The 13,195-nt window shown below is 43.4% G+C and overlaps 1 protein-coding gene across 1 annotated transcript in view; it reads left to right on the plus strand.

Annotated features, from left to right (window-relative positions):
• The window catches only part of gfpt1 (glutamine--fructose-6-phosphate transaminase 1), an 80,694-nt gene that overhangs the window by 12,366 nt on the left and 55,133 nt on the right, over positions 1-13,195 (plus strand). Inside the window, exons 2-4 of the mRNA XM_060931312.1 lie at positions 11,331-11,438; positions 11,583-11,690; positions 11,795-11,920. Coding sequence (XP_060787295.1) covers positions 11,331-11,438; positions 11,583-11,690; positions 11,795-11,920 — 342 coding nt within the window. The remainder of the gene's footprint in view (positions 1-11,330; positions 11,439-11,582; positions 11,691-11,794; positions 11,921-13,195) is intronic.

Here is a 13,195-nt window from a genome sequence, read left to right on the forward strand (position 1 = left end):
AAGTTTACATTAGACCGTATCTGTCTCGTTTTCTTCGCGGATGCACTGTCCGTTTACATTAAAACGCCGGGAAACGGGAATCCGCCAGGGTCCACGTATTCAATCCAGATCGTGTCTGGTCTGGTGCTGTGTAAACATTGAGAATACGCGGATACGCTGTGCTGAGCTCTAGCTGGCGTCGTCATTGGACAACGTCACTGTGACATCCACCTTCCTGATTCGCTGGCGTTGGTCATGTGACGCGACTGCTGTAAAACGGCGCGGACTTCCGCCTTGTATCACCTTTCATTAAAGAGTATAAAAGTATGAAAATACTGCAAATACTGATGCAAATACTGCCCATTGTGTAGTTATGATTGTCTTTAGGCTTGCCATCCTTCCACTTGCAAGTGGTAAGTGACGCGCATACCCGATATGCACTGAGATCTCACACACAGCGGCTCAGTCCCGAATCACTGCTCGTGCGCTTCACTCACGCGCTCTGTGAGCTGCGCAGGGCCGGAGTGCGCACCCTCCAGAGGGCACTCGCTGTTCAGGGCAGAGTGATTTGGAGCGCAGGATGCCTGCGGAGCCGAGCGTATCCGTGTATTGGCGTTGCTGTGTGCACGCGAATCATGTATTGGCGTTGCTGTGTGCACGCCACTGGCGGCTCGTTAATAGGGACGATTTGGGAGACGCACTCCCAAACAGGGAGGGAGATTTTTTTTTTTAATCTACTCCTACTACCAACAGTAATGTCATTGTCCAATCAGGCTAAGGTCGCGCCTGGTGTAGCCACGCCCTTTTGGGGCGATTTCTGTCAGGTTCAGATTTGCCCCAAAATCTCCCATTGACACTAATGGTCTGTACGTTTTTTTCGAAAATCCTGCTCCCAATGCATTTTCTATTAGGTTTTATGTGCTCGCACAAGCAGCGTGCTTGCGTCATACACCTGTTGCGCCGCGCAAGTGTTGCCAGATTGGTTTTAAGTGCATTTTGGCGGGTTTTGAACATAATTTTGGGCTGGAAAACGCAACTTGCGCGGGAAATGTGTGAACATTCTATGAAGAAGATGGCAAGTGTTGAGTGCAACAATACGATAGCGTCTCTGAAAGAAGTTCCCTTTAGTCGTCGTACCAATGAGGAGAAAACGGCAATCAAACAGCTAGGAACTCCTAGACCGAATTTAAACAAGTGTCTACGAAGGGGGAGAAGACCTACTCAAGAGGTTTTAACAAGAACTGGTACCACCGGAAAACTTGGCTAGTTGGCTGTGATGTAGTCAGTGCTCGTTTTTGCTCCCCTTGCGTTCTCTTCCACCCTGGAAGTAGCACAGCAGACGGTACAGTGATATCTGATATTTAAATTTACGAGGCAAAAGTTGTTTTTGTGCGTGTGTTACCAATGGCAGTTTAACATTGCCATGTTTTTGTTTTACCAATGGCAGTTTAACATTGCCATGCTTGGAATATTTCAGTAGCCTCAAGTTCTCTCTGACTTGGTGTAAATTAAGCATATTTTCAGTTTTTATATATTGTACAGTATGTGTTCATTGGAGCCAGCAGCAGCTTACCTTTTTTCCAACTTGTTAAGCCAAGTTGCACTGACTACAAAACCTTGTGTAACCTTGTGTGTATATATAGCTAAATAACTAAAGCCTTTTGTGTTCATTGACATGCTTGTAATACTTTAAATTTCCTTTTAAGGCTTGGCTTTCTGGAGGAATTCTTGGGAAAAAAAACCCTGCAGAATTTATTTAGAATTATTTGTTGTTAAAATGGTGCAATTCCATATAAAAAAACCGCATAATTAAGCTGCACATGTTTGTTTGATGGTTCTGCTTTTCTTCATCTTTTTCAAAACTTAAATAAACACTTGTTTTGGATTTATATCCTGCCATTTTAATTGCATTCTTTAGAATTGAAGAAATTAGAATATGTTTATAATTAAGAATTTGTGTCTACTTATTATAGAATACTGGAATAATATGAGAAAATAAATGAGTAATGTAATATTAATTGATTGTGATGCCAAATGTTTTGCTTTGAAGGCTTCACAATGAATCTTCCTTAGTTTTAGCCTGGCAAGCCAGACTAAATGTGAATATTTGCCACTCGTAGGCAAAAATATTTTTGGCCGCTAGGCGGGTGGGTCTAGTTTACTAGGCTACCTTAGTTTGCCACCTTTAACTTTAGTGTTGCCACCTAGTGGAGAGAAGAGATATTGTCTGTATTGATATCTGAATTTACCAGACAAAAACAAGTTCGGCCAATTGATTTGTTACCTAGGTCAATTTACTTCAGTCCTGTGGACATTTACGGTCCGTGTAGACATAACGGGGGAAAATTGCCCACCCTGAAAAAAAATTCAGGAGCCGCCACTGGTGCATGCTAATCGTTTTAAAAACGTTAATCTGATGATCCGCTGATACGGTCTAATGTAAACCCCACCTTAGTCGACTGAGCCACAGAGAGCCTCTACTGACATTTTTTTAACAGGGCAATGATGTAATTTTAACTATCTCATTCTGTTTTAGTATTACAGTTTGTCCGTGTTTAAACTACAACAATTTGTAAATTCTACAAAAAAATATGATCAATTCAATATATTCTTACTGTTAAATTAACAGTGGTATTTGGTTAGGAGTTTTACAGTATATTGATGTAAATTACACACTGCTTCATTGTTTTTGTATTTATAGTTTTTTTTTAATATCATGATTTTACATAAATTCACTGTTAATTCTACGGACATTTTTTACAGTACAGCTAATGGTCTCGAAGCACGCTTATCTAACCGTCTAAAGCATTAAGCTGATCAGAAGTTAGAGTTATGGCACGTGTGTCGAACACACGACCCGCAGCCTCCTTTCATTTGGCTCGTATTAACAAGGAAAAAGTAAAACAGAAACGGACCATGATGCACTACTGCACTACATTTTCACACCATCCAGAATAAACAGCAGACGTACAGTAAAACGCTGTATGTACATGCATTCGGCTTTATATCGCAAGTGGCTTGGCCCGTGCTCTGAAATGCGTGTGTGCTGTGCTTGATATATAAGTCGCACTCACGTCTTAAAGCAATTTAGAAGCACTTTATGAGGGATGAGGACCTGTTCATTATTTAGCCTAATCACTGAAGGCACAGTGTCCCACCAAATAATCTTTCTATATTAGAGCAATTCCAGCGTTATGGACGTGACACTTGAACTCAAAATGGCAACAAATGACCCAGTGCATGTTTTATCGTCTCCCAGTATTTAAACAGGTGTTGCATATTTTAAGGCTGTACCATACTGGAGAAGTGATAGAACAAGAACAATTCCCATAGTACATCTAGGGCATGCCAGAAAACGCCAATAAAAGATGCGTTATGGATGTGACAGAAAAAGTATCACTTTTCTTGGGTGACTGTACATTTTTATCAAACTCTGTGAAATCGTAAACCTAATGTCGAAATGGAGATATCCGTTTGATAGAGGGGTCCAAGGTGAATATTAAAAAATCTTTGTTTAAAATATTTTGTATTTCATGCAGAGTTTCGGAAGGAAAAGTCAGCGTTATGGATGCGACGAAATTCCGTTATGGATGTGACGCGTCTGAAATAGACATGGCGTATGTTTAGAAAATCAGCAATTTAACCACCATAACCCTTTGAAAAACTCTCTAAATATCAGCTAAAACTATCAAAGTTCTTAAATAATATTTAGGATGGCTATTGTTTTGCTGTTTTGTGGATTTTAGCATACATTTCTGTGGCTTGTGGCAATAATATAGAATTGTACATGATCAAAGTTGATTTTAGCTTGGGTTTTACATTATAAGAAAGAAAGACTGACAGTGACATATTAGGTTGGTTACAAATTGGTTCAACTTATTCACATCTGTAAAATACAGGCCTAGGTGAGATCTCTGGGAGTGGTTTTGATGTATTACATGTTGCTTTATTTTTGCATGGTGAGGTTGACATTTACATGGAATTGCCCATTAACAATGCTGCCTTCAACTACAGTGGCATGCAAAAATTTGGGCACCCTTACTTAAAATGTCTGTTACTGTGAATAGTTAAGTGAGCAGAAGATGAACTGATCACCAAAAGGCATAAAGGTAAAGACGACACATTTCAGCGATTGCTGCAAGATTTGTGTGTTATTTTTGTTTTGTACAATTGGAGAGTGAAAAAAGAAAAGGAACACCATGCGAAAGTTTGGGCACCTCAATACATTTGAGTTCTCAGGTAACTTTTACCAAGCTTCCAGACCTTAATTAGCTTATCGAGCTGTGGCTTATTCAAATTCTTCGTTAGGAAAGGTCAGATGATGCAGATTTCAAAGCTGTATAAATTCTCTGACTCCTCAAACTTGTCCCTAAAATCAACAGCCATGGGCTCCTCTAAGCTATCGGTTCCCAAACTGTGGTACGTGATTGTAGGGGGTACGTGGGAAGAAGAAAAATTATGCACGTAGCAGCGAATGTAGGCAACGTAATACAACAAATAAATAAGCAACCTGCCAATCAGTCCCAGCACTTTACTACGCACGCACACAAAGTTAGGCTCGAGGATTCTCCCTTCAACTGAAACAGTTGTTGCTAGACGACCAACACGAAACTTCAGTCAGTTTAGTTACATGTCACTTCGCTGCTATGGCAATGAAACGTCGCTGCTAATAAAGAACGAACAAACACGAACATGGACAAATGGCTGAAAAGAGTAAACCCCCCCTCCACAGAGACGTCATCGGCTCCTAGGCCTACTATTGGGGATGCCCCTGTCGGTGACAGCAACCCAGATTTCTCTTCCGTGGATCAGGGTGCTAGCAGCAGTAGGGATACTGTTGCTCATCAAGCTACTAGCATGGCTTGTGCCGCTGACAGCGACTGTGAGTATGATGACCCCCCCCCCCCCCCCCCCCCCCCCCCGACATGAGCAAGCATATGGATGCAGAAAGGACAACATCAGAAAAAAGACGCAAATATGATGAGAACTACATTTCGTTGGGGTTCACTTGTATCGGTACTGGCTCGTCTATTCAGCCACAGTGCGTTGTATGCGCAAAAGTGTTATCTCACAACTCAATGAAACCGTCACTCTTGTGCAGACATCTGGAGATGAATCACCCTCACTTGAAAAATAAACCATGGGAGTTTTTTGAAAGGGAATTACACAGGCTTTCTACCAGTAAGAGCAGCATAAGAAAACCAGACACAATAAACAAGAAAGGGTTAGAGGCGTCTTATATGGTGAGCTACCGAGTAGCCTGGACTGGCAAGCCCCGCGATATTGTGGAGTTTTTTCTACCTTCTGCCGTAGACGTGGTTGGGGTAATGTTGGGGGGGAAAGGCAAAAAGTGTCATACAGTCCATGCCTTCATCAAACGACACCGTTTCTCGGCGTATCAGTGCCGTGGCTGGGGACGTTTTAAAACAGTTACTGCTTCGCATACGAGCCAGTGAATTTTATTCACTACAGCTGGATGAGTCAACGGACATGGCCGGCCTGGCACAGCTCCTGGTATATGTCCGTTATATCCATGAAGGGTCAGTTAAGGTGGACATGCTGTTCTGTAAACCACTCGAAACAAGAACAACAAGGGAAGACATCTTCCGTATGCTGGACACCTTTGTGACATCGAATGGACTTTTTTGGACTAAATGTGTGGGCATCTGCACAGATGGCGCAAGGGCCATGACAGGGAGGCACAGTGGAGTGGTCACGCGCGTCCAAGCGGTTGCTCCCGACGCCACTTGGGTGCACTGCAGCGTCCACAGAGAGGCTCTGGCTGCCAAGGGCATGCCTGTAAATTTGAAGAACGTTTTGGACACAACTGTAAAAATTGTGAACTTTGTTAAAGGTCCCATGGCATGAAATTTTCACTTTCTGAGGTTTTTTAACGTTAAAATGAGTTCCTCTGACCTTCTTAAGTCACCCCAGTGGCTAGAAATTTCATAATGTGTAAACCAAACTATGCCCAACATTTGAGAATGGCGCGTCAAAACGGCGCGTTGATAAGCTCTTCCCTTTACTACGTCAGCAAGGGAGATGATCCCCACGCCCCCCCTCTGGATTCCCACCCACTGTATGAATTGCCCCGCCCAGTTGTAGTGAGGAGACCATAGAGGACACAACAACATGGCATCACCTAAGCGAGCGAAACATGGAAGTTGCGCTGTACATGGATGTGACAACACAGAAAAGAGTCTGTTTTTACTGCCGACGGGAGAGCCCCTGAAGACGCAGTGGCTTAATTTTATTTACTTCAATAATACGCCGTCGAGTCTACCTAAGACGGTGTATGTTTGTCGGAAGCATTTTCCTGATGAATGTTTCCACAACTTGGGACAGTACAGGGCAGGTTTTGCACATCAACTGTCACTGAAGCCTGGGTCCGTACCAAGCATCCCTGCCGCATCAGCCACAAACACCGAACAAGTAAGTGTATAACTGTTAAATCGTTTTGCCGTGTTTTAAAATCGGTGCGTTAGCCTTGCAATGGCTACATTAGCTGTGCAGCTAACCGCTTCCTGCAGTTAGCCAGGTACTCTGCGCTACAAACCAAAAAGCATGCAGCATGCTCTGTTATAATAGCCAATCAAAACAGTTTTTACAAAGACATCCACATTCTTTTTTTTAAGTCACTCGTTCATTTTATTTGTTTGTTTGTTCAGTAAAAACCCAAACATTTGTTGAATTTATTTTATTTCCTCGCGTCGCACCTTAATGACGTCAGCGCGCGGTATTTTTCCCTTCGCGGTTTGTTCCTTCTCTCTCGCCATAGTAAGACACCCACATCCGCTTGTTCTGACCCACTGGAGGTAGCGTCACAGTGCTGTTAGCCAATCAGAGGTAACACGTTTACATTTCATGAATATTAATGATAAGACCCGCCCCCACCCTCTACCCTTCCCCGCCTCCATGCTTCTCATTAGCAAAACGACGCACTGGGAAAAGCGCTGAAATGGGGCTTTCTCCCAGGAGGCTATATCTACGTGCCGAGGGTTCATTTCGAGAAAGGCTGTGGATATAACATCCGGAAGCCTCCACGAGCCCGTTTAAAGCATCAACAAACCACCATGCCATGAGACCTTTAAAGCCAGGCCTCTGAACTCTCGCATATTTACTGCACTCTGCAATGAAATGGGCAGCGACCATACATCTCTTCTACTGCACACGGAGGTGCGCTGGTTATCAAGGGGGAAAGTATTGACACGCGTCTTTGAATTAAGAGATGAACTTAAAAGGTTTTTTGTTGACCAGGCATTTCACCTGTCTGGCAATTTGCATGATGGAGAGTTCCTTTCACGACTAGCTTATCTCGGTGACATTTTTTTCTCGGCTGAATGAACCTAATCTTGAATTACAGGGGCTCTCCGCAACCATCTTTAATGTGCGAGATAAAATTGAGGCAATGATCCAGAAATTGAAGCTCTGGATAGACTGCGTGGGCAAAAACAAGACCGAGGCCTTTCCGTTCTTGCATGATTTTCTGTGTGAAAATCACCTCAGTCTGACAGACGGCATCAAGCGCGACATCACAACACATCTCAGCGAGCTGGCTGCTGAGCTGCGCAGGTACTTCCCCGACAGTGACGAGTCGGACAGTTGGATTCGACATCCCTTTTCTACTGTCCCTGCTGCCCTGCCGGTATCTGAACAAGAGAACCTCATTGACATAGCATCAACGCAGGTTTCTGGATAGGATTGCGCACAGAGTACCCTGAACTGGCAACACGCGCTGTCAAAAAATGAATGCCCTTCGCAACTACGTATTTATGTGAGAGGGGGTTCTCATCTCTGACGAACCTGAAAACTAAATACCGGCACAGGCTGTGTGTAGAAGACGATTTAAGGCTGAAACTTTCTCCGATTCGACCAGACATAAGGGGGCTATGTGCATCCTCTCAAGCACACCCTTCACATTAACCTGGATTTCGGTCATGTTTAATGAACTCGCTCCGGTCACGCCCCGTCTCAAACTCGACGCAGAGCTCCACAGGTTTGGTTATGTTCTTAACAGGCTAATTAGTTCTTAGTCTTAGTTCTTGTTTCTTATTTCTCATGCGCGTTCATCTGTAGTTGTATTTAATATCTGCAAGCTAGTTAATAAAACTCTGCTCCCTAACAGTTTCATGTTTTTATTTCTTGTTGTGCATGGGGGGTGGTACGCGGTTGGAGATGAAATGCTTCAAGGGGTACGTGATGTAAAAAAGTTTGGGAACCACTGCTCTAAGCAACTCCATCACATTCTGAATAATAAAATAATTGATGCTCACAAAGCAGGAGAAGGCTACAAGAACGTAGCAAAGTGTTTTCAGGTAGCCGTTTCCTCAGATCGTAACGTTATTAAGAAATGGCAGTTAACAGAAGGTGAGGTCTGGAAGATGAAGAAAACTTTCTGAAAGAACTGCTCGTTGGATTGCTAGAAAGGCAAATAAAACCCCCTGTTTGACTGCAAAAGACCTTCAGAAAGATTTCGCAGACCCTGGAGTGGTGGTGCACTGTTCTACTATGCAGCCACACCTGAACAAATATGACCTTCATGGAAGAGTCATCAGAAGAAAACCGTTCCTGCGTCCTAGCCACAAAATTCAGCGTCTGAAGTTTGCAAATGAACATCTAAATAAGCCTGATGCATTTTGGAAACAAGTCCTGTGGACTGATGAAATCAAAATAGAACTTTTTGGCCACAATGTGCAAAGGTATGTTTGGAGAAAAAAAGGTGCCAAATTCCAGGAAATGAACACCTCTCCAACTCTGAAGCATGGGTGTGGATTGATCATGCTTTGGGGTTGTGTTGCAGCCAGTGGCACAGGGCACATTTCATGGATTCGAATAAATACCAGCAAATTCTGGAAGCAAACATCACACCATCTGTAAAAAAGTTGAAGTTAAAAAGAGGACGGGTCCTACAATAAGACGATGATCCAAAACACACCTCAAAACCTACAATGGAATACCTCAAGAGGCCCAAGCTGAAGGTTTTGCCCTGGCCCTCACAGTCCCCTGACCTAAACATCATTGAAAATCTGTGGATAGATCTCAAAAGAGCAGTGCATGCAAGACAGCCCAAGAAACTTGTAGAACTGGAAGCCTTTTGCAAGGACGAATGTGTGAAAATCCCCCAGGTAAGAACTGAAAGATTGTTAGCCGGCTACAAAAAGTGTTTACAAGCTGTGACACTTGCCAAAGGGGGTGTTACTAGGTACTGACCATGCAGGGTGCCCAAACTTTTGCTTCGGGCCCTTTTCCTTTTTTTGTCATTTTGAAAATCTAAAAGATGAAAATAAAAAATTGTTTTTGCTTAAAATATAAAGGGAATGAGTCATCTTTAACTTTATGCCTTTTGGAGATCATTTCATCTTCAACTTGCTTAACTGTTCACAGTAATAGCAATTTTGACCAGGGGTGCCCAAACTTTTGCATACCACTGTACATTTGACACTGAAAACAACTACCTTCCACCTTCATATTATAAATCCTGATCTACTTTTCTTACAGAGCAGTGTATTTACAGTGGGGCAAAAAAGTATTTAGTCAGCCACCAATTGTGCAAGTTCTCCCACTTAAAAAGATGAGAGAGGCCTGTAATTTTCATCATAGGTACACTTCAACTATGAGAGACAGAATGGGGGGAAAGAATCCAGGAAATCACATTGTAGGATTTTTAATGAATTAATTGGTAAATTCCTCGGTAAAATAAGTATTTGGTCACCTACAAGCAAGCAAGATTTCTGGCTCTCTCAGACCTGTAACAACTTCTTTAAGAGGCTCCTCTGTCCTCCACTCGTTACCTGTATTAATGGCACCTGTTTGAACTCGTTATCAGTATAAAAGACACCTGTCCACAACCTCAAACAGTCACACTCCAAACTCCACTATGGCCAAGACCAAAGAGCTGTCAAAGGACACCAGAAACAAAATTGTAGACCTGCACCAGGCTGGGAAGACTGAATCTGCAATAGGTAAGCAGCTTGGTGTGAAGAAATCAACTGTGGGAGCAATTATTAGAAAATGGAAGACGTACAAGACCACTGATAATCTCCCTCGATCTGGGGCTCCACGCAAGATCTCACACCCTGGGGTCAAAATGGTCACAAGAACAGTGAGCAAAAATCCCAGAACCACATGGGGGGACCTAGTGAATGACCTGCAGAGAGCTGGGACCAAAGTAACAAAGGCTACCATCACACACACTACGCCGCCAAGGACTCAAATCCTGCAGTGCCAGACGTGTCCCCCTGCTTAAGCCAGTACATGTCCAGGCCCGTCTGAAGTTTGCGAGAGAGCATTTGGATGATCCAGAAGAGGATTGGGAGAATGTCAGATGAAACCAAAATAGAACTTTTTGGTAAAAACTCAACTTGTCATGTTTAGAGTAGAAAGAATGCTGAGTTGCATCCAAAGAACACCATACCTACTGTGAAGCATGGGGGTGGAAACATCATGCTTTGGGGCCGTTTTTCTGCAAAGGGACCAGGACGACTGATCCGTGTAAAGGAAAGAATGAATGGAGCCATGTATCGTGAGATTTTGAGTGAAAACCTCCTTCCATCAGCAACGGCATTGAAGATGAAGCGTGGCTGGGTCTTTCAGCATGACAGTGATCCCAAACACACCGCCCGGGCAACGAAGGAGTGGCTTCGTAAGAACCATTTCAAGGTCCTGGAGTGGCCTAGCCAGTCTCCAGATCTCAACCCTATAGAAAATCTTTGGAGGGAGTTGAAAGTCCGTGTTGCCCAGCGACAGCCCCGAAACATCGCTGCTCTAGAGGAGATCTGCATGGAGGAATGGGCCAAAATACCAGCAACAGTGTGTGAAAACCTTGTGAAGACTTACAGAAAACGTTTGACCTCTGTCATTGTCAACAAAGGGTATATAACAAAGTATTGAGATGAACTTTTGTTATTGACCAAATACTTATTTTCCACCATAATTTGCAAATAAATTCTTTAAAAATCAGACAATGTGATTTTCTGGATTTTTTTTTTTCTCATTTTGTCTCTCATAGTTGAAGTGTACCTATGATGGAAATTACAGGCCTCTCTCATCTTTTTAAGTGGGAGAACTTGCACAATTGGTGACTGACTAAATACTTTTTTGCCCCACTGTATATTGCATTTCTTATGATTGTAAAATGTAACCTTGTTTTTGTGTCTATCTTCCCACAAAGCCCGTATCGAGATCAGTCTCGTATCGTATCATGGCTTTAGCATATCGTCTCATACCTAGTAGGCTAGTGATGCTCACTCTTAAAAAATGTTGTTATACTGAGGGGGGCGGTTTATGACATTTCCTATCGATCTCTATGGTCAGACCTGTTCATCATTTCTGTCTTCCCTCTCTCTCTATAGGAATATTTGCGTACCTCAACTACCACGTCCCTCGCACTCGCCGTGAGATCCTCGAGATCCTGCTGAAAGGTCTGCAGCGACTGGAGTACCGCGGATACGACTCGGCAGGTTAAAAAACGCAAACCCACCTGAACTGTGAACACGGAACCAGAGTTTGCATGAACGCACTGTTGTAAACACATGAGTCATAGAGTCGAGTGGTGGTGATGTGTAGATGTTGATGTGTGTGTTGTCTGCTTGTTTGTGCTGCAGGAGTGGGCATCGACGGAGGAAACAGTAAGGACTGGGAGAACAATGCTAAGACCATCCATCTGATCAAACAGAGAGGCAAAGTGAAGGTCCTGGACGAGGAGATCCACAGTGAGACGATGGTTTTCATATCAGAGTGAAATCTCGATGTATGATGTATTTTATTTTTTATAGCCGAGATATTTTTAACTCTTGTCTGTGTGTGACTCTTACAGAGCAGCAGGACATTGATCTAGATGTCGAGTTTGATGTCCACCTTGGTATCGCGCACACGCGCTGGGCCACACATGGTGCTCCCAGTCCCGTCAACAGCCACCCACAGAGATCTGACAAACACAACGGTGGGTCATGATGAATTTCTAGAGGCGAACTAAAAGCCTTCCTGAGCATTCAACAAACAAAGGGGTTGTTTTTGTTTTTTTTGTTTTTAAACACTAGCCAGTGCTGATATGGAGAAAAAAGCTCGCATGGTGTGCACACTGTAACCATAACAACACTACGACTGAGACCCCGTCCACACGTAGCCGGGTATCTGCTAAATCGAAGATATTTTTCTACGTTTTGGCCTGTCATCCACATGAAAACACATCAAAAATGAATATTTAAAAAAACTCCGGGCAAAGTGAAGATTTTTGAAAACTCCGTGTTTGCCTTTTCGTGTAGACAGAGATAACCGGAGTTTTGCGTTTTATGTAGAACGTCACAATCTGCGCCAAAAAAATGGCAACAAATCTGCCCTGACGTCAAACGTGCGACCTTTGTTTACTGCAGAAGCCAGATTAAGCATGGACAAAGAGTAATGGATCGGAGGAGTGCCTTGAAAGCGTTAATTATTGTGCAGGTGCTATTTACATGTTTAATTTTAGAAGCCCAACTACTGCTCCAAAAACAGGGTCAATATGTCCACATATTTGCTTTAACAAGACTCCCAATCAACGTTTTCTTGCGTCTTTTGAAGTTTATACTCCAAAATTGTGTTTAGAAGCAATTCTGTCTCCGAGTCTGTCCAGACGAACGAGCTTGGCGCCATGTTTTATGTTTAGGCGGAAGTGACGCCAACAGAGGGCTATGGAGCACTTGCGTGTGACGTCACAGCCGATCCAGATTGTGACAGACGCCATCTTGTAGGTCAAACGCCATATTCCGCCTTCTACTTCTGCTTTTACTTCTACCTTTTCTTCTGGAAAACCCTACTATATACAATTCTACTACAACGGCTGCGGCTACAAGCTCTCCCTACCTGTGCACGTTTTTTATGTTTTTGTGTGCATTTTTGCGTGTTGTTCGTCTGTACCGGACTTCAATATCCACTACAACCGTATGGACTTACTGGACATTGGTTTCCAGCAGAAAATGACGGTTTGTAGCGATTTCCATCGCATGCACAACATTCCGGACGAGAAAAAAAAAAATTATAACATTCCGGACGAGACAGCGAGACCAGCGGGGTCTCCGTGGATTGTTATTGGAAGCAAAGCGAAGGAGGCGGCGCCGGGAGCAGAAGCAAAAGCGAGGCTGCAGGCAGAGCCGGCCTGTTGACTAAGCTCAGAAAACAGCCACTCAAATCTCCACTGCTAAGCCTCTACCTCTCCAACGCCAGATCCATGTAAACAAGA

This window comes from Neoarius graeffei, chromosome 10 (assembly GCF_027579695.1).
Source record: "Neoarius graeffei isolate fNeoGra1 chromosome 10, fNeoGra1.pri, whole genome shotgun sequence".
Lineage (NCBI taxonomy): Eukaryota > Metazoa > Chordata > Actinopteri > Siluriformes > Ariidae > Neoarius > Neoarius graeffei.